This window comes from Alligator mississippiensis, chromosome 3, assembly GCF_030867095.1.
Source record: "Alligator mississippiensis isolate rAllMis1 chromosome 3, rAllMis1, whole genome shotgun sequence".
Taxonomy (NCBI): Eukaryota; Metazoa; Chordata; order Crocodylia; family Alligatoridae; genus Alligator; species Alligator mississippiensis.
In genome coordinates this window covers 129,153,075-129,174,839 of record NC_081826.1, presented here as the reverse complement: position 1 = coordinate 129,174,839, position 21,765 = coordinate 129,153,075, and the positions used below count along the sequence as shown (strand labels likewise).

At 40.8% G+C, this 21,765-nt stretch overlaps 1 protein-coding gene across 2 annotated transcripts in view; it reads left to right on the top strand.

Moving 5' to 3' along the window:
- Positions 1–21,765, top strand: part of DTNBP1 (dystrobrevin binding protein 1) — a 115,397-nt gene that overhangs the window by 51,584 nt on the left and 42,048 nt on the right. For both annotated transcript variants that reach the window (XM_019498464.2, XM_006270619.4), the window contains exon 7: positions 7,378–7,400. In XM_019498464.2, the coding sequence (XP_019354009.1) occupies positions 7,378–7,400 (23 nt within the window). The remainder of the gene's footprint in view (positions 1–7,377; positions 7,401–21,765) is intronic.

Here is a 21,765-nt window from a genome sequence, read left to right as displayed (position 1 = left end):
CCTCCTGTCATCCGGCGTGAAGATCAGGGGCCTGCACCCCTGGGGGAAGTCCAGCAGAGGCCTGCAGCCTTCCCGGGGGTGCGGGTGGGCCACTGATCTGCCTTCTGGATCACAGGAGGCTGCCGGCAAGTGACAGTTTTGCTTGTCAACACCTTGAGGTGCAGTTTCCCCAAAATCCCTACACCTATCTCCTTGAAACTTGTCAGGTTTCATGCTCTCAGAAAGTGCTACCATCCCTACAAGTTTCATCTGAATCAGGCAGGAAATGACAAAGTTATAGACAGTTTTGTGCTTCCTCTTTATAGCCCATGGGTGAAATGTCAAAACAGTGAAACAGTTTCAAAGAAATGGTACAGTGCTTCGAAACAAAACTTGAAACACTGTTCCATCAAAATGTCGAAACGGAAGTTGAAGTGGAACAGTGCTGTTCTGCACAGCTCTGGTGCTCAGCCCAGCCTACCCCCTGCTTCTGATCATTGCTCAGGAGGAGCTGGGCCAGGTATGTTTCAGCAGGGTTGGGCCAATCCAAGACTCTTGCTTCTTTTTCGTCAACCAGCCAGGACACTGGTATGGCCTACAAAATTTGAGACTGTCATGCCCTACTTATGTGCAAAATTCAGCTTTAATCTAGTTAAAGCTCTGCTTAAATAAATAAATGTAAGCAGAGATGCATTCTGGTCGCTTCTGAAAGAGAAAAAGTCTTGTTCATGTACAACATAAATGACTGAGTTTTAAAAAGAATAACTATTATTATAGTGTTTAAAGCACAGAACTGTCAGCAGCACAAAGTCCATTTTTTTAAAACCCTATTACGGGGACAGTGACTTGCCTCAGTCCTGGTTAGGATTGACTAGATGGCCCCAGGGCTATACTTGTTCCCATGTTTCATATAGTATTTAGTTGACATTGGCAATACAGTTGCTGGAAAAATTGAATAAAAAGTCTCAGACTAAATATACTTACTGGTATAATACTTACTTATTCCAAGTAAGATCAAATTGTTCCTTCATTGTTTCCAAACACAAAGAGAAACCAAAGTGGACAGCAATATGAAGGGGAGAATGACAGTTTTAACTGTTCTTCCTAGGCAGTCTGATTTAGCAGAAGAATATATGCTTATAGATGGTTTCAATAGGTAAAGGATTCTCCCAGTAAATGGTCAATCTATTCTTACTTCAGAAAATGGCTGTCTGTTGACAGTAAGTAATTGTTACTTTGAAGGAAGTATGTGCTTGGGCCTCCATTAAAAAGTCCCTTCCTCCTTGCTGACAGTATCTTTATTCAGTAGACTGATATCTAATCTCCATTTTGTTAGGAGTATGGAAAATGTTTTGAGAGAAGTCTCTAAACATCTTGCTGCCTCTGACTTAATTTTGCCTTGTTAATTGAGTTTTCAGTGTGGTAAGGATATCAAGTATGATTGATTATCCCTGGGTCATACTTTTGTTAGATCTATTTCTTTTGTCAGTGAATTACGAGACAGGATTAGATTGGCCTACTTTTTAGGTAACTTTATTTTCTCTAAGTTTACTTAAAATAGTGACTTTGGGTAATTTTTGCTCTAAAAACTCATGCTTGAAACTGAAATAATCTATGTTGCCATGCTTTTTTATCCAGTGCATAGGTGAGGCTGTTAGAGTTAGCGTCACAAGCTGCAGAGGGGAAGCAGGGGTGAGGAGCAAGAGGTTGTTGTGCGTCTGACTCTGGCCCCAACCCAGGCTCAGGGATAGAATCAGACCTGCAGCAGCCACCTGTTCCCCCCTCTGCTTCATGTGTGAATATAAAATGAGGGGCTTTTTTCCTCTGCTGATTGTGGGGGGAGCTTCATTTTATATTCTACTTCAGTGATCACCAACAAGTTGATCTCGGGGCGCGGGCAGAAGGTCCTGGGGTGCCCTTTACTTATAAAAAAGTGATCTTTACCATTAAAAGGTTGGAGACCACTGTTCTAGTAAATATGGTATTCCATCCAGGGTCACTTTTGGTGTACTTCTAAACACTTTTGGAGAGCTTCACAGGGTGAATATGTCTTTTCACTCAACTTTTTGAAGTGCTTCATATGTTCTTGACTTAGCCCAATGTCTGTGGTATTGTGTCAGGAATGAGAACAAGTTGGGCCTGTGGTAAATGTTCATGGCAAGCAAATGTGCATGGCACGATGCACAATTTTAGGTCTGGAGATTAGAGTGCAAATGTGCCCCCCTGCCCTCACACACACTTTTTTTTTTTTCTTTTTTTTTCTTGTGAAAGTAGAGCCTGGGGTTGTGATCCCAGGCTCTACCTGTACTGGCAAGTTAAAAGCTGAACACAGTGTAGCCCTTCTTTGGGCTGTTGTGTGCAAGGCTCTAAAAATGCCAGGCAGGAGTCAGTCAGCTCCCCCTGCCCAGCACTTACCCACAGCTCTGAATACAGGGCTTCCAGCACATGGCTTTGAAATTACCATGTAGGGAGAGGTGATGGACTACCCCCTCACCCATTGCCCAGCACTTGAAGAACTCTGGGCAGCTCCAATTGGAGACCATAGAGTGCCCGAGTCGCAGCCTGGAGTCTCTAATCAGGCTGAGGCTGCCCCCCTCCCAATGCCGACATTTATCTGATTGTTGTTATGAGGAATGTGATCTGCCATGGGGTAGGCCTAGACACCACACCTTCCATTTAAGCTTTCTCATTCCATCACACTATTAATGGGTTGAATGTGTGACAGGGTTACTAGTTATGGTACTGTTAAAACATAAAATATAGTACAAATGTAAGGTCTGCCAGGGACTTAGTTAACACTCAATCTGGATAAGACCTGAAGTGATAAATTGGGAAAGAAACCGAGTCTTGGGTAAGATCATTTGAACCTACTTGGATAACTATATACCTATCATTTGTTATGAAAGCAGACAATTTTAGATAACCACATTAGCAGTAACAGAGGCTGCTTCCTTTCTCCCCACTCCAAATATATCTGGCAATAAATTTGCAATAGTTTCTTCTGGATCTTTTGCTAAGATGATCTATGCCTTTTGTTACCAGGAGATTGCACTGATGCAAAATGTTCTACTTGAAGCTATTCCTTTTAAATCTATTCAGGACCTGAAACTAGTGCAGTGTTGCAGAGCTCCCGTACTATAATGAAGTATCTCCCATAAGTAGATGCTGCTCTCCTTAACTCCCAATAGTTGATGACAAAAAAAAAAATGCATGATGAGTGGTACCTGCTAATAAGGGACATTGCAATGCATTTGAAAAATGAGGTTTAAGAATCAGGTAGGTTAATGTTCAGCTGCTTGAGTTATGCCAATTACTGGTTATATACAATGAGTACATATTGAGATGCATCTCTGGAAGTATCAGTTTAATAGTGTAATTTGAGGGATCAGCAGAAGTGCTAAAATTGTTGATTTGGTGGTTTTCCCGTGATACAGAGAAAAATCTTTCCATTTGAAATTGGTATCTGTATGCTGAAAATACTACACATTCTAATTATTTGGTTTTTCCACTTCTGCTTTAGTAAAATTGTCTTCAATAATATAATTACAAAATGCTTCTGTAACCCTAAATCACATAAAATGGAACTGTGTTGTAGATTCATAACTTTGCTAACAAATGGTGGTCAGAAAGCTGCCATGACTGTTTTGAGGGACCAACAGTAAAAAAAAAAATGGGCATGTTAAGTCAGACTCCTTCTTTTTGGGCAAAAGCAGGAGGCATAATTTTCAAGAGGTAGCCTGCATTGTTGGCTCATCTCTGGTACCGCACCTGTCAGCACCTATAGTTGTATTCCCTTTCGAAGAGCAGCAGCATCAGAGCTCCTAATTTTAGGACCAATTAGTGTAAAAAAGAAGAGGAACAGAACTTTACAAGGTGTTTCCTCAATGTATTTTTATTTCTGTCGGTGGAAAACATTCATTTCCTATTATTGTTTCTTGTCAAATAGATTTCAGTATTTAAATGTGAGCAGTGTGAAGAAGGCAGTGTTGAGGAGAGTTTAATAACTTGGTAATTCTGTTTAGAATAGGTAGAAACTTTAGGTCTGTCATTTGCTGGTAGAAGTGCCTCATGGTACACCAGGGCTGGGCAATTATTTCAGCTGGCTACTTAAGTTTTGGTGAGCTGTTGAGGGCTGCACACACATCTTTCAGAAGATATGATTTTAACAAATGATAGATAAAAAACAAATCGTGTATTAAAAATCGAACATCTACTATAACATATTTTAATTTAAAAAAATGTTTTGTCCCAATTTTATATTTTTTGAGTTGTGTATACAAAGGCTATTGCATAATAGCTTGAAATACAGTCTTACTCTTGTATATTGGGGGTGGGGGCAGGTGTACATGTCTGTTTAGGGGCTGTCCACATGTTAGGTCCCGGGAGCTAGCTGGGGGTGGACGGGGGCAAGGGGCACATGCAGCAGAGCAGTGCAGCGCAGGTGTGGCCCACTGCCTGCCCTATTTGGCCTGCGGTTGCCCATGAGGCACTCTACATGAGGCAGAGCCCCGCCTGGGGCAGCCCGCACTGCAGTCCTGACCCCAGTCCTGGCCAGGACGCAGTGTGTCCCAGTGGAACTGCCTTCCACCCACTTGCTGCCCATAGGTGGCAGGCATAGAGTCGGTGGAAGGCAGCCTGGAACAGGAGCTGTGTGTGCTGCAGCAAGAGCTGCCCAGCTGCAGCTTTCCCCTGTCCACTATCACTTCCTCACGCTACCTGCTGTCTGGAGTAGCACAGCAGGGGCAGGAGGAAGAGGAGCCGCTGGAGGCAGGAGAAGCTGAGAAGTATCCAGGCAGCTGCAGCTGCACCGGGAGCAGCCTTGCTGGGAAACTCTGGTGGCTGGGGCCGGGGTTGGGGCAGTGCCATCAGCAAGTCCAAAGCAGACACAGGCTGCTCTGGGTCAGGCTTGGTCCCCTGCAGAGCACTGTGGGGACAGCCACAAGCCAGATACTGTGAATTTGTGGGCCGGTTCCAGCCCCTGGGCCATATTTTGCCCACCCCTGTAGTACACTGAAAATGTAGGTTTAGATGCAGGGCTTTTTTTCTGTCCCTCCATTATGAAACTACTTTCTGTTGTTTTTAGAGCAGCATATGCTTCAGATTTGGATGAAGCAGTTTTCCTGTACTTGATGCAAAAATAAATTCAGCAGTGAATCATGTTTAGGAGCTGAAGGAAGGATCCCATATACCTTATAATGAAATGGTGGGTCGAGGGAGACTGAGGATGCTGACTTAAACTAGTAGATTTATTCAGAATGCTAAGAAAGAGCTTGTGTCTAGAAAACTGACAAGGAGTCCTGTAGGTTTCAGCTCTTCCCACCTGGACATTCAGTATTTTAATCTCTGAGAAGACACTAATTGTTTGATCGAATCCGGTTGTGTCTGCACCGATCTAAAAATGTACTTTGTCTTGCACTTATTTCTGTTTTCCTCCAACTGTGCTCTTCCTTAGGCAAGATTTAGATTTCTTAATCAACATTGACATTCCTGTGGGCCATTGCAAGGAGAACAGGCAAAGACATGAGTTTATAAACCGTTTTAGATGCAGTGATGGCATTGGCTTCCAGTACATATCAACTTTCACAAAAATGCCTTCAGAGGAGAGTGAGTTTTTGTTGTTTAAAGACCTAGAAACTTGTTTTGATATTCTAGGGAGTTAAACAGCTTTGTAATCAGCTTTAATGTTAATTTTTCATTGTCTCTGGTTGCTGATCCAAAAACATACTTGCATGTGTTGTCAAATTGAGGTGTAATTTTCTTTTCTTTTCCATAGGCAGTTTTTATAAAAAGTTTTTTGTTTTTTGGGTTTTTGGGGGGGGGGGGGGTTAGCATTTGCTGCAAAATGTGACAATTAAGGCTTGTAGTGACACTCAAAATAAAAGCATACCACTGGATGTTTTTGCTTACCTTTGACATATTTCTGCTTATATTTCTTACTATATTTACTGTGTTTTAAAGGAGAATGACAAGAAGCCTTACTTATCTTCATATGTTAATTGTCCTACTTTTTTAAAGGGAAACCTAAACTATAATCATTCACTAAGTGTTTTATTGAGCCTTTTGAGATGAGTTATGAACCAAAAGTGTGTTCTTACTGGCACTAACATACTAGGCTCCTGTTAAGAGGAGTGTGCTTGCATGTCAAGGGAGATGATTCTTCTACTCTGTTCAGTACTGGTGAGATCTCATATGGAGTACTGTGCTCACTCTTGGACAGGACCAGCGCTGTTACAAGGGAGGGACGAGTGGGGTGACCGCCCTGGGCATCGGCACAAAGGGGCGCCAATAGGCGTGGCCCAGCTGGGGTGGAGCATGGGATGGATCTGTGAGCAACTCATTTGGGGAGGATGTAGGGATGGGGGAAGGGTGGCTCCTACTGCTGTGTGCACTCCTGGGCAAGCATGGGGGAGGTATTTATATTCCTGTAACACCCAAAATTTGTACCAAGCAGAAGGAGACATTATCCTTATTTCAGAGCCTACAAACTAATAAATATGTTCTTAAACTTGTAACTTGCTACTTGATCTGTAGATGTAGAAAGAATATTTGAATGGATTCATCTAATATTATTAAATCGTATTTAATCATGTACAAACCATATAAAATACTAGACATAACTATTTGACAAAGTTTGACAAGAGTCTCTGCCTGTTATTGGCAGTAGTCTGAAATGCAGTTTAAATGTATTCCATGAGCTGTCTGCTTCCTGTATTAGTTATATTTTTGTCACCTTTTGCTTTCATGCTTCCTTTTACTTCTTTCTGTACTGTGAAACATTATGAACCAGATTTTCCAATTCTGTTTGCTCTTTCCTTTCTTTTTTATACACTGCTTCCTCCTGCGGCTTTTCTTTTAGCCTTTTTCTTTTCTTACCATTTCTATTCCTCACCCCCAAAACCCGAACTCATCAAAACCTTAAATGATCAGCTTTTTCTTGATGATGTATAACTAGGTGTAAGGCTCAGAAATGGAATACAAGTAGTGAAAACTACTGGGATACTAATTGGTTTTCATTCTGCCGCAGTTTAGCTAAATTCTGATAAGCAAGAGAGATGTTTAACTGTCTGAGGAGCTAAGAAGTCTGCATTGGTTAACTTTGTGTTCAGCAGATTTTTGCAGTCAGAGCAAATATGAAATATTCGTAAGTGTATAAAATACCTTAGATTCTAAAGGAGATGATAACACTTGCCCCAAATAAGCAATTTCTTATACGTAGAAACACAGAATAAGCAGATAAGTTTCAATTAATAAAGTAGATCACAACAGTCAAATCCATTGCAGTTTACCTTTTAATAAATCATAAAGCCTTGTGAAATATTAATGATCCCAGCCATGATTTAAAAAATGTTGCCTAGATTCAAATCTGAGATTTTTACATTCTGGTTTTTTCTCTTACAGGAATGAACTTGAAACCTTCAAAGGTAACTTCTGTTTTAATGTTATACTTAGTTACTGGATTTTTCTAAATATTTTCTGTATTGAGTGTAATTGATAAAAGACTTTCTGGTTTTGGATTATATTGTTCATCATATCACAGTCACAGCAATCTATTTCTTTGTCACTTTACCTGTTACTACTAACATATTTAGACAAATACAGGGGAAACAGAACTGTCTGGTGAGCTAAATTCCAGAAAACCCATACTTAGTTTAACCTTCTCCTCTGGTGTGTGTGGAAATCAAAAGCTTCATGTTATTGGTTAATTACATCTTTTGGATGTGTATTAGTTTTTGACATGTGCCATAGACCAGGGGTCAGCAATGTTTTTGGACAGGGCCAAAAACATCCACAACCTCGACTTGTGTGTTACCAGATTTGCCCATCACTTTGGGGTGTGCTCATTTATTAGAGGTATGTTTCTGGGGGGGTCTCTGTAATTCTGTCAATGTGCTTCTATATGGAGCTGTATCTCTCCCTTCTGCAAGTCTTCACCCCCAATAGAGCTATCTTGCAGGGCTCTGTTTCAATGGGACTGGGTTCCTCCAACCACCGAATCAGTCAAACACATGTACGTACGTACGTACATACACACACAGATCAACAGGATACGCCTGAGCCAGGCTGGGTTATTTAGCATTGACAGGCTGATGCCCTCATGTGCCTTGAACTGAGTTCATCCCTTATTTCAGCAGGACAATAATAAATGCAGGTAGACACACACACACGCACTCACGCACGCGTGCGCGCGCGCTAACAGAGTATGTCTGATCAGCATGTTCAGCTGATACCCTCATGCACCTCAAAACTCAGCACTTCCCAAACTCTTGTCACAGTGGTCCTAGTAGTAACTCCCTTGATGAGCAGACCCCACTGTGGTTTTGGCCATTACAGGGATCTTTGGCTTAGGTAAAAAAAGCGTTGCTGTAGAGCAGATGGGGGGGGGAGTCAAGGGGAAGAAAGAGTAGGTGAGGTTCAGAGAGAAAGTATAGCAACCAGCTTGACCATAAACGTTATTTATTGCCAGGTATATGAACTTATGATGGTACCAGTAATAATAGCCATACAAGAGAGAGACAAATAAACAGTTACAATATTACATAGTTTCAATTAGGTTTTTGGGGAAGTCTAGCTCAAGTTTGATTAGCAAAAGTCAGGTTTAGAAAGCTGTGCCTGGAGTAAGATAGTAAAAGTCAGGTTCCTAGAGTCAAAGAGAGAGAGAGAGAGAGTTGGGGTTTCACCACTCAGTGAAGCTTGAACCAGTCGAGGTTTCCAGGCATTGTTGGAGCTGGCAGACAGGCAGAGCCCTCAGCATGAACAATGGAGGGATTCCAGGCAGAAAAGGAGTGGAACTGGTGCAGCATTGAATCCAAGCACCAGGACAGACACTTGAGCTTGGGTAGGGGTTTTTGTAGAGAAGTAACAATGGCTCAAGGGAGAACACTAGGTTTGTTTAGGGGTAAACATTGGCTCATATGCTGGATAATAGGAACTGATCACTCCTGGCCACGGATGGCATGACTCTGAGGGAGCTCATAATACAGACAGGCAGATTCAGTGTTTTGGATACCAATAGAGGAGTCATTACTAGAGTTGGTCTGATAAATGCTGAGCTGGGTGCATGTAGATGTGGGTTGATTAGCATTTGGAGCAGGGATCCCCCATCATGCAATGCTCCTGTGCTTTTCTGATCCCAGAATTCAGTGCAGTCCTTGCCTTGGAATCTCTGTTCTCCATCCTGAATGCTAATGAAGGTGCATGCCTTCCCTGGCTCCCATTTAAATGAGTTGTCATCTGGTTCCATCTCGGATGCAAATGAGACCAGGGGAGTTGCTTCACTCTTGTTGCCCTTGTCTGGAGGTCTTTAGGTGCGTCTCCCATGGCATCTTCCTTGTCTTTTGTAAGTCCTTCCTCTAATCAGTTCTTGTTCGGGCCGAGGTGGGGAGGGGGAGAGTTCTTTGTGAGTTGGACAGGCTGCGTCCTGTGCCGGGGTCCCCAAGAACACGGTGCTAAGAGGTAACATGTGAGATGTTGGCATGCCAGGGGTGGGTGGTGGGAGAGCTGTGAGGGGCCTGATCCTTGTTATGTCAGCACAGCCCCAGCCACTTGCCCACCGTCTGTCCCAAGGTGTACATGCCAAGCAAAATGTCTTCATGTGCCACTCTGGTGTGTGTGCTTGGGTTGCCTACCCCTGCCATAGACTGTTATGTTGTTAGAATTTTGTTTAGCTGTCCTAGATAGTTTTCACTATCTTATGCTAATCAAAAGCAAGAATGAATTATTTGTCAGTCCAAAATAACGTGGGTTGGGAACTCTGGAGTGAAACAATGCTATAGTGAGTAGGTGGAGGATTTTGGTCATGGTTTTAATAAACCTAAAATTTAAATGTATAAATGTACTGTGAAATGTGTATTCATTGTGACAATTGTTTCTTTTTGATCTGAAAAAGGAACAGGTATGATTTTATTACTTTCTTTTCTGATTTAAAGATAAGTTCATATTAGTTTATAAATTTGTGCATGTTAATTTTTTCCTGGAATTTAAAATAAGGATGGAAATGCCTACAAAATGCATTTTTTCGCCGGTCAGTTCACTCACGTATCTTAATCTTATCTAATACTAAAAAAGAAAAAAAAAGCAGACAAGTGACAGAGGTTATGTAAAATGTCACTTTCTGTACAACTCAGTTTTTTACAAATCTCTTTCCACTGGTTTGACCACTTTCAACACAGACTAGTACAGTAGTGAGTTAATGGTGATGCAGAGTTGATTCTGTTGCATGACAATGCAGTTAGGTTGTAATCCTCAGTTTTTATGTATAGACTGAGAAGAACTCAGGAAATTATCAATAAAAAATGGAGAACTGGAGTCAGTTGATGAAACTCAAAGGGTCACTTCTGTCAATTTGCCTATCTGTAAAATAGGTATAATAATATTGTCCTTTTCTTCTTTGTTAAATGCTTTGTAGTCTACTGTTACAAAGTTCCATGTGAAACACAGTATGATAATTTTATCTCGAGTCTGGAGTTCTTAGGGGCTTTCACACGCATGTTGTACAACTGATTTGACTAAGCTAGATATTTGCTGTTACAGCAGTCTAATACAGTTGTCATCAACTTTTTCTGGCATTGGGCCAGGATGAACCAGTTTGAGTCTGAGGCAGGCCAGTGCTGGGACCTGAACATTGCTTCTCCCTGTTCCCCAGATGTGTTGCTACCAAAATCCTGTTCGGCTATGGGGGGTGCAGCTCCTGTGCAAACGCAAACTAACTGCATGGCCCGGGCCGGATCAGGTCAGGTTGGTATGCCCTGGGCCTCACACAGCCCTAGGGATGGCTCTGGGGCTGCCACATGCCTGCCCCACCACCCAATGGCCACAGGCACAATGGGTGGCAACACAGCTCTGTGTGACCTGGGCTCCATACGTGCTGAATGGACCCAGTCTGACCCATCCAAGGCCGTGCACTAGGGGGCTGGGCCCGGGGGGGGGGGGCCAGGTGTGTGGCAGCCCCCTCTCAAGCCACTCCACGACCCCACCCATATATGGGACATCCCCCCCGCCATTTCCCACACCCCCCGACATTCCCCTCCACTCCCCATAGCTCTGGACAGCCCCCTCCACTCTCAGCACCCTCCCCGACATCCCTCGCCACTCCTCATAGCCCCCGACATCCCCCTCTACTCCTTGACATTTCCCTGGCATTCCTCACACCCACCCACGCCCACCCACACCCATAAACCCCCCACCCCATCCCATGTCTCTGACTTACCCTTGACAGTGCCAGGGGCAGCAGGAGCACCACAGAGACGCTCTGGCCAGAAACCAGAGCGTCTCTCCTGGAGGACCAATTCCTGGGTTGCCTCCAGGCATGTGCCTTGATCCGTGCCTTGTTCCACTGTTCTGTGGCATGGTTTGTTGGTTTTTTTGACCCCTGGATATCCAGGGGTCTAATTTTGCCCCCATGCTGCATATATGCATTGCGGGGACCGTTTTTTTGTTCCTGCATGTGCATCTTGCAGCATCTCAAAAGTGTTTGAGACGCTGCAGGATGCACATGCACGCTTGTCTGGATGTGCCCATTGAGGGTAAATGTCCCTTCTGTTTGCTGGGCCAGAGAAGCGGGAGCCATTTTGGCAGCCATTAAAGCATGACATCTCCATGGTTCTTTTCCAGTAAAGAACAAATCAACCTCTCCACATAACTAACAAACTAGCAGGTATTTGCACTAATTTGCCAGAAGAGTTCAGGTCATGTAATCAGTTTACTCTGCTAAGTAAAATTTCTGATCCCCCTGCCTTCCCCCCCCCCCCCCCCCAAAAAAAAAAAAAAAAAGTGGAGGGGGCTTGGATCAGAGCGGTACAGCTCTAACTAGTTAGTTACGCAAATTTAATTTCAGTTTATCTGACATTTTATATTTTCTCTTGGATGATTTATTGATGATGCCACATGCATTTATACCCTTTTGACATCATGTGGATCGGTTCTCCCATTTGAATTGCTTATGGTCATTCTTCCTTAGCTGAAGAAACAAGAAGAGAACTGTTGTCCAGCTGTAATTTTTTAATAAGAAGTCTGACAAAACTGTAATTCTCTCTCTAGCACAGAAGTTTGTAAATCAGAAAATTCATTTTCTTTGCTGTTTCTTTGGTAGCTGTAAAAATTCTTGTATGGAAAAAGAAAACGAATAAGCAGGAATTTTCTTCCTCTCCTCAAACACATTCAAATATTAGTCTGGCTATGGAGAGGTCAATATTTGTAGGTGTCTTTGAATTTAGAAGAGGTTATGATAAGGATGCAGTTCCTCTTTCTACTCACAACATGGTACTTTGTCATGGTGAATTTATTTCAACAGAGATGTACATTAAAATTAGGAGTATATTTTATAGAATGTACTTAGCAGGAATACTGCTGGGAAAAATCAAGTTAGCTGATGCTGCTTCTGCTAGATTGGTCAGAGTAGAGTAGACAGGATGAATCATTTTCAGAATTGTCAGCTAATGAAGATTTTCATTTAAGAGCAGTGGGCTAAATCTTGTTTCCTTTAATGTATTAAAATACCATATACACAGCCACCTAACTGGAGGTTGCTGGCACTTTTGACATCCTCAGTAAAGGTAGGCTCTGGCTGCACAGCTACTCAGCAAAACAGAATCGCTCATATGCACATACAGCCATGTAAATCTTGAAATTTTAGTTGCAGAAAAATCATGACTAGTGGGTGTTTGACACTGGAGGAGGAGGGCTCCAGGCCACAAGCTAAGGATTACTCAGATCCTTGAACCTGGCCCACTGGACAGCCAAAAGAAGAAGATTGGTGGGAACAGGAAGAAGTCTGTAAGCCAGAAGAGACAAAGCTTGGTGGGATGAATGCCATCTTGAAAATGATAGGGCCCTGCCAGTGGGACAGAAACTTCCTCATAGCTGTCTGTCTGTTTTATCTAATAAATATTAAATGTTATTGGCAGTAGATACATCAAGAGGAGGACTGAAGAAGGCACCAGCAGTTAGAGAACTGTGCTGGAAGTAGGAGGTGCAGGTTTATATTCCCTCAGGATGGGGAGTGGTGGCCGGTAACTCAGGTGTTCTCATTTTCTGGACATAACCATTTGTGCTAAACATAGAAGGGCCCTTCTCTCAGTTTTACCTCTAGTAGTTATTCACATAGGGTCATTCTATTTCAGCACAGGACAAAATAGAAATCCAGACTGCGGGTTAGTACCAAAAGCTGCACTTATGTGGCCACATACATGCCATTTAGGTATGTTAAAGTGAATTAGGATTTAGACCAATATGTTTCCTTGTACAATATCTAGATAATCATCTTCTTGATTCCAGTTAAACATTTTGGGTGCCATTTTGATATAATAATGAGAATAATAATACTTTAATAAATATGCTACAATTATGCTAGATGCCCTGTTGAGAGCTTTAGTCTGCTACCTTGCTGTTCTTTGGTGGATAGTTTGTTTTTGCTTTTTTTTGTTTGTTTGTTTTAGCATATTTTAGTATTAAAAAACTGTAGATATTAATTTAATTACATAGAGCAGGGGTGGGCAAAATGCAATCCATGGGCCAGATGTGGCCTGCCAGACCTTTCTATCCGGCCTGCGGGGCCCCTAAAAAATTTAGAAAATGTATATTTATCTGCCCCTGGCTGCCTGTCATGTCGCCCTCGGCTTGCTAAAACTTAGTAAGCAGCCCTCCACCCAAAATAATTGCCCACCCCTAACATAGAGCCATCGTTTCCTCATCACTGATAAATTAGGGTCCAGAGTATACATATCAGAGTTTAGCAGTGGTTGTGTTATTGCCAGTTGACTGCATGTTGGGGACCTACTGTATACACACAGTGTAGTAGCTAGTGATCACTTGCTGTTTGAAAGGAAACAAATACTTAATCCGTGTGCTGAAATGCAAGTTACTACATTTTCTGATTTTGACAGTTTGCCTGCCTTCGCTTCCTGCTTCTGCAGGTCTTAAGTCACAGGCATAATTTTGGGTTGTACTGTAAATATGTTCATACCTTAGACCAAGGGTGGGCAATTATTTAAGCTGGAGGGACACTTAACGAGTTTTCCTGAGCCCTCCAGATCTGCGCACACAAAATCATCTAGAAGGTATCATGTTAACAAATTATAGATAAAAAGTCATATACTATAAATCCCTAACTATAACCTATTTTAATTTTATTTCAAAAAATAATTTTTGTCTTGATTTTTATGGTTTTTTGAGTAGTATACAGCAAAAGCTGTGTTATCCAGCACTTTATCAACCAGAAAGTGCCACTAACCAGCATCCAAGGGACGCGGCAAAAGCAAAACCGGAAGTCCCACTTCTGGTTTTGGCATCACAAGCACAGTTCTTCTTCATTTCTTCGGCCCACAGCCTGGGGCAAAGCAGCCTGTGTGAGGCAAAGCAACCTGCATGGGGGCCCCCCTTCTTGTCCCCCGGCACACTGACACCAGGGAGTGCACATTTGATTAACCAGCATGTTTGATTAACCTGCATCCCCCATTCCTGGGGGATGCCAGATAACAGAGCTTTTGCTGTATATAGAAGTGATTGTATAAAGGCTCAAAATAAAATCTTACTCTTGTATATTGTGTGGGGCAGGGTGTGTGTAGGGGGGTGTGGCAGGAAGGTTGCACATGTGTGGGCAGGCTGCCTCCACACTAGGTCCTGGAAACTGGCTGGGAAGGGGGGGTGGGCAGGGGTGAGTTCAGCAGAGCTCACTGGGACTGTGCCATTGCAGGTGTAGTCCACTTCCCATGCCCCACTCCACATCCAGCCCACAACTACCCCCATGTTGTTCTGCATGGGTCTGAGGCCTGCCCACTCCTGCTCAGGGCAGGCTGTGTCACACTCCCAGCCTGCCCCTGCCCCCGCCAGCATGCTGCTTGGCACCACAACCCCAGCCAGGCAGGGGGGAAACTGCAGCTGGGCAGCTCCTGCCCCAGTGCATGGTGCTCCAGCTCCAGTGCCTTCCACCCACTTGGCTGCCTGCAGGTGGCTGGTCATCGTGTCAGGCAAATGGAGTGCATGGAAGGTGGCCAGGAGATGGATCCACATATGCTGGGGCAGTCTGACTGCAGCTTCCCTCCTACCTGGTTGGGTGTGTGCTGCCCAGCATGCATCCCCACAGCTGCCATCCTTCCCTATTCTACCTCCTGCCCAGAGTGGGGCAGCAGGGGCAGGAGGAGTTGGAGCTGCTGGAGGCAGGGGGAGCTGAGTAGTACCAGGGTGGTTGCAGCTGTAGGAGGAGCAACTCTGCCAGGAAGCTGTGCGCCCTGGCTGGGGCCAGGGTCAGCAGGTGCAGGCAGAAGCATGTGCAGGCTCCCCTGGTCAGGAGCGAGTGGTGCTCGGCCCCATCCAGAGCTCCTGGGGCAGCTGTAGGCTGGATACAGTGATTGGTGGGTAGCTCCCTGCAGGCTGGATCCAATTCATTGGCAGGCCGGATCTGGCCCACAGCGTGTATTTTGCCCACCCTGCCTTAGACTAATTCGTATAGATTCTGTAACGCTTGCAAGTCCTAATTTTAAGTTTACATTTTTCAATTGTATAAGGAAATTTAAATAAATGAGGGTGGGTTTTAGGAGGGGGTGGGTTCTGCTGCTGTTTATGTAGTGCTGCTTGACAGTTTCCTGAACAGTATTTACTTAAGCAGTTGAAATCCTGCAAGCAACCCATCCTTTTGGTCCTTTATAGTGCAGATATAAAAGAAGGCAGCTCTGAATTTGGTATTTCTCAGAGTAGAGTTGGGAAACTGATGTTGAGTTAAATAAAAAAGGCTTTGATGGCAGGGAAATATGTTGCAGGAAACATTTATAGTTGTCCAGAAATCTGACTATCCTTGATAAGGGTTGAGATTTATATTCAGCAGAGCATTTGGTAAACTTTAATTATGGGGAAATAAATTCTTCTAGAAGTAGACTCCGGAGGATACTTTTATTTTCAAATCAATGAAGACAACTCAAAATAGATCCTTGACCTAATAGGCACATTTCTAGAATTTTCATAGCCCAAATATTTCCAACTAATATGCTTTTCATGAGCAGTAGAGATTTTTTGGCTTTACACATATCTTTGCATTTATAGTTATTTTGTTGCTAAAGCATTTACAGAAAGCAGATGCAAACCTCGACTTAAAAATTGGAAATAGTTTTGCATTTCTAAGGGAAAAATGATTTTTAGACAGGGAAAGTATGCTAGCAAAAGTTAGGAAGGCACAATATTTTCAGGTATTCATGGAATGAACACTGCAAATTTTGGTTTTTAATTGCTCAAAAGTAATGTATCAGTTTACTTGCATCTTAGCTTTATCATAATTTTATATTTGAGAATTGATATTTTTGCCTTTTATCATTTCATCTGTCCACTTGACTTCTTGGTGGCTGTCGCATGAGACTGCTGTGCAAGTAATAATTTTACACAGGCTAGTGAAAGTTCTGACCATTTTGGAGACCTTGTATTGAGGCAAAGTTTTTATTGAGCCACCATCAGGTCATAATAGGCTTACATTTAATATTTTCAATTTTGATTTGTTAAAAATTAGCTAAAGAATGTGGTTTCTTTTACTCTGTTTTTGTTCTGTTTTTTCATGTAATCAGTGTTTGAGTGTGTTTTTGGAGCAAGTTTATTACTCCGGTAATTTGACTTTGATTTGCTTGGCTTCTTTTGGATATAGGCAGTTCATTTTCTTTTCATATTTGATTCTTATTCTTTAGGGGGGTCTAGTCTTTCACTCCCAGAGGCCACATAAAGATATATTACAGCAATCTCAGGAGTATTAGTGTCATTGCTAAAGGTCAGATGGCTTCTGTATATGCATGTTGGACTTGTGTACATATGTACGCACACGCACTTGCATGTAGGACTTATACATACACATAAATGTGTGTGTGTGTGTGTATAATCTACATAGATAAATCTATATCTATAGATATAGAGTATATATTTATAGATATATAATCTATATAGATATATATATGTGTGTATATGTATATTTGGATATATGGAGTTATGTATGTGTGTATATATATATATATATATAGGTATGTGTATATATGCGTGTCTATAGGACATTTGTTTTAGGAACACTTAGGACATTTGTTTTAGGAACATATGTGTTTCTATAGGACATTTGTTTTGGAAACATTTACAATTCATAGTCCGAACCTGTAATATACTTCAGGACTCCTTTCTTTTTTTTTTTTTTTAAGGGAATGATTCCTGATGCTACAATCCAATACGGTTGAGAATAAATATATTACATTGATTTGCAATACACATACATTCTAATAACAATGTCATATGTAATGCATACTTCTGATCTTCAGTACGGAAGACCAGTGTTCTGATCACAAAATATAAAAAAAATATTTATATCTAAAATGAGGATAGTGTATAATCTGATTTGTAGAGAATTTTAAGGTGAGGCATGTTAAGAAAAAAAATTGGAGGGGAGAGCCATATAAACATTATCCAATATAAAGCTTATCAAAAAAAATTGTTTTGAATTACCTTGCTTCTAAATGTGGTTATTATTATCTAATGAATAACTACATTGTGCAGCTATATTCAATTAGGTTGAAAAATTCAGTAGATCACACTGTTTTTACCACCCCTTTCTTTATCTGCATTTGGTGTGTTCCTAAAGACATGCATGCATCCTGGTATACCACAGCTGCTGGCAGCTTGCGTTCAGCTTTTGGAAAGGCAGTGAGTTGAAGTGTCAATGTACGTGCATATCTGTATGAGTGGTCCATTGAAAACCGGCAGACGCAGTATTATTCGTTTCAAGAAACGGGCTTCTAACATCACTCTTTGTTCTACATCATTGAAAATGCACATCAATGGAGCTGCTTTGTAACTGAAGGTTTCACTTCACCAGCACTGTTTCTGTTTACTTGTTCATTTCTCACTGCTATGTCATCTCCAGGAGCCACTGAGAATAACCAGAAGAATTCCTGTAGGTGGAACTTCATTTTTTATTTTCTGTTTCTTTCTCATCAGCCATATTAATATACAAAGCTAATCAAAATACAAGCCAAAATTAGAGTTTGGCTCAGTTAATGAATTGTGCTGCAGTACTAGCATAGCTTGACATGTAAAAGCTGCACTGCTAGCGATGGGTTAGATTTCAACATGATTTGGCAAAAGAGAAGGAAATGATGTCTTAAAAATTTCTCTGATCATGAGTGTTGTTTGATCATCCGTGTTACCAAATTATTGCTCTGTGAGAGAGCATACATGAATGGAGACTAACAAAAGAATTCAAATGAACAAATACCTGAGTGCTTTTACCTATGTGAGAGTCTGTATTGTTACTCATTGCATGAAATTCACATAGACCTTCCTCTAGGGATTCATTAATATTAGTGGGGACTGAAAGATAAATTCTCAAAAGGGAACTGAATGCCAAGTGAAATGCCAGGTAATCCATTTTTACATATAGAACTCTGTAATACTAAATCTTTGGGTCTTGGATCAAACACTTAAAAAAATTAGATTTATTTCATGTCATGTAAGCAATTTTTGTGTCATAAATTGCATTATAATTCACTGTAGGTTATTTTGTATCACTTTCTATTTTACTGAGTTAATGAGATTTAATGCATAAATTTTGAAAATCGGAACAAAACATGGTTTGGTTTGTATCCACTTAGTTCCTTCCAGTTGCCATTTCAAGACATTAGCAAACTAAACTGTAATTTAAACAAAATACCTGTTGGACAAAAGCCTGTGCTTTTCATATCCAGTAGAATTCATCTGATATAAATATATTACATATATGATGAACATACTAGTTAACCTACCTATAGAGATGTTTATTCATAAACAGTTAATGTGTCCAGGAAGTTTCTTTAAATTCGGGTTGATATGAGAAACAAAATATCTGCTATCTTTATTTCCTCAATTTAGAAATGACAATGGACTGATTATTCATTTCAAGATTGCAGAATTTATCCTGTATTTCATTACTTGAGTTATTTATCATAGAACTTTTAAATCAAAATTATGCCAGGTTAATAAAAGTATGTCCATTTTACTTGTAATCCAGTTTAGACCTTGTTACTCTACCTCGCCAGAAATCTTTTTTAATCTCCTTGAATTGCATTGGAGTTGTCAGTTAACTTTTAACAAACTATCCTGATTTCTGCCTTCCAGAAAACTCCCCCGCCTTCTTTCTAGCTAATGGTATCCTGGAGTGCACAGAACAGTTATTTGTATTTGTGTGGACTAAAGAATTTGAAACTGAATTATAGGTTCTCTAAAGACTAGACTATGAAATTTCAAAGCGTTACTGAAATGCAGCCCCTAGCATCATCAAATTCTTGACAATTGCCCTTGGGTGAGAGAAGGAGAAATAGCAGAAACCTTTTGATGTCGTCATTGTATTTATTTTGGAAATGTAAGCCTGTGGTAACTGGTGGGTGCTTACTTGTTTTATATTTTTCTTCACCTTTTCATCCACAGTGTATTGGAAGTAAGAACCAGAGTTATAAATACATGAACCTTACAAAGCAGTTTTTAATAGGTACATTTTCATGCAAATCTACTTACCCACTGTATATAAAGATTGAGCTCATAGGCAACGAAGGGCTATTGATTTATCTCCTAAGAAACTGCTTTCTTATGGCAAGATTGCAAGTTGTATATCTCAGCCATTCAAAACATTATATCTAAAGATCTTTGTAAATAATTATATAACTTGTCTTGGTACAACTGAAAATTGCAATTCAGTTTTAACATTTAGTATTTATGAGTATACTATTCATTCTATTGGCTTGCTTACGTGCTTTCAGAAATGTAAACACAAGTGAGCACATAAGTTCGTTGGTTAATTGTATAATAAACAATTCAAGTATATTTTATTGGTATTTTTATAATTGATATGTGGTAAATTTATAGTGGTACTGTAAATTACAGTTCTGCTGCATATATCACACTAATATAGAAGTACTTCAATCAGTGCTGCAGTAGCACTTGTTTTTAGAATCAGTTAATTCTTTTCATATAGTACTACCTCATATAGGTCATAATTCATATAGGTCATCACTGCTCTCTTTTGCTGAACTGCTCAGTCTAATCTAGGTTCATTAATGTTATTTCAGGTGTGTGGTCAGATATATGGAAATTCTAGTTTTTTATTCACATATCTTCACTAAATGCTATATAGTTCATATTGTTTTATTTACATGAGTTATCACATATACTGATATTGCTATGAGATACTTTATCATTTAAACGTTATCATATGTGGGCAAATGAAGTCCCTCCCTTCAGGAGACGAGTCAGTTTTTAAAACTTAAAAATGTACAACTGTTCAATCCAGATTAATACTGATTAACACTGAAAAACCTTTATCTCTGGTAAAATGAAATTGTATGTCTTTATAAATGAAATACTTAAAATAGAAAAGCTGTTGTGGCAAAAACATCAATCGAGAAAATATTTAATGTACTTGGATAATATTTCTAAGTAACACTTTTACTGTATTTATAGAAGTACTAGTGAGAGACGAAATGATAAATAAAGTTAAGAATAGGTTGTTATAGTTGTTAAAAGCTAGAGCAATTCAGTATGCTGCTGTTATTTCACCTTCATATATAGTGTATATAAGACTCAGCTCTTTCATTGCTTTTATATAGAACCCCATCTATACTGTTCTGATGCCATGTAAATACAATTGGGTAAGAGCTTGTTGGCTGAGCCTCAATTTAAATAAATAAAATGGTGATATTGATTGCTTGGGGATGTATGATGGTGTGAATAAATTAGCTTAGGTTAGATCAGAGCACTCCATGGTCTGTGCTAAAACATCATAGTTCCTTTTGATTACTTAGGAAGGTTCATTCAACTTTTTTTATTGTATGCACAAGAGACCCTTGTAGATGTACTCCCTCTCTGGCAGGTGCATGAAAACATGTTGTTTATGTGCATTTTTACATGTGCAAGCCCAGCAGCGCCAGGTGCTTTGATGCTCACAGTTGTATAAGTGGCAAAATGTGCGTCAGCATAAAGAAAATGGCAGTGGTGCATTTTGGAACTAGAGCACCTCGGAAGTACTTTAGTTCAAATGCTCACTGCTGCCATTTTCTCCGCGCTGACATGCATTTTGCCATTTATACAACTGCACGTGGTGCAGCGCAGTGCATCTCAGCTGGCAAGCAGAGCAGACTCGATTAATTGAGTCTTCACAGAAATGGCGGATCTCTGGCATGTCACCAAATGAAAAGGTATGTGTATAAATGCCCTATATGCCAAATTTATATTGGGAAAGCAATCTGATGTATTTTCAGTTAAGCAGGTTGGAAAGTAAGAAAAACCAGCAAGATGCAACCAGGAAATTCTTTGTGGCCTTTTGGCCACAAAGAACTGCATTGCAAAATGCTATGCAAAATGCTATGAACTGCATTTTGCAAACCATTGGCCAAAGGCTTAATTATGAAGTGATGTAAACCTTTTGTTTCACTAGGTTGTATAACACAGCCCAGCTGTAAGTTTTTAAAAGGACCTCGTTGCGTATGGCATTCCCTCTGGTTCTGCCCAGCAGTTCTGTTTACCTCAAGGAATTTCCTGGAAACCTGTTTGCCCATCCTCTCCTATTCTATGGTCTGACCCGCCTCTTATCTTTCTTTCTTGCACCTAATATGCTATGCTAATATTTTCCTTTCGTTTGAGCTGAAATAAATGATTCCAGCCTTTGCCACACGAGCCAACAAACTTCATCAGGGAAGAGGATGTTGAGTGCCCATTTCTTCACATAACATGATCAACAGGTGTGCATGGTTGTCCTTAATTGTGCTGGAGTTGACAGATATCTATTACATTAAATTATTAAAGTTA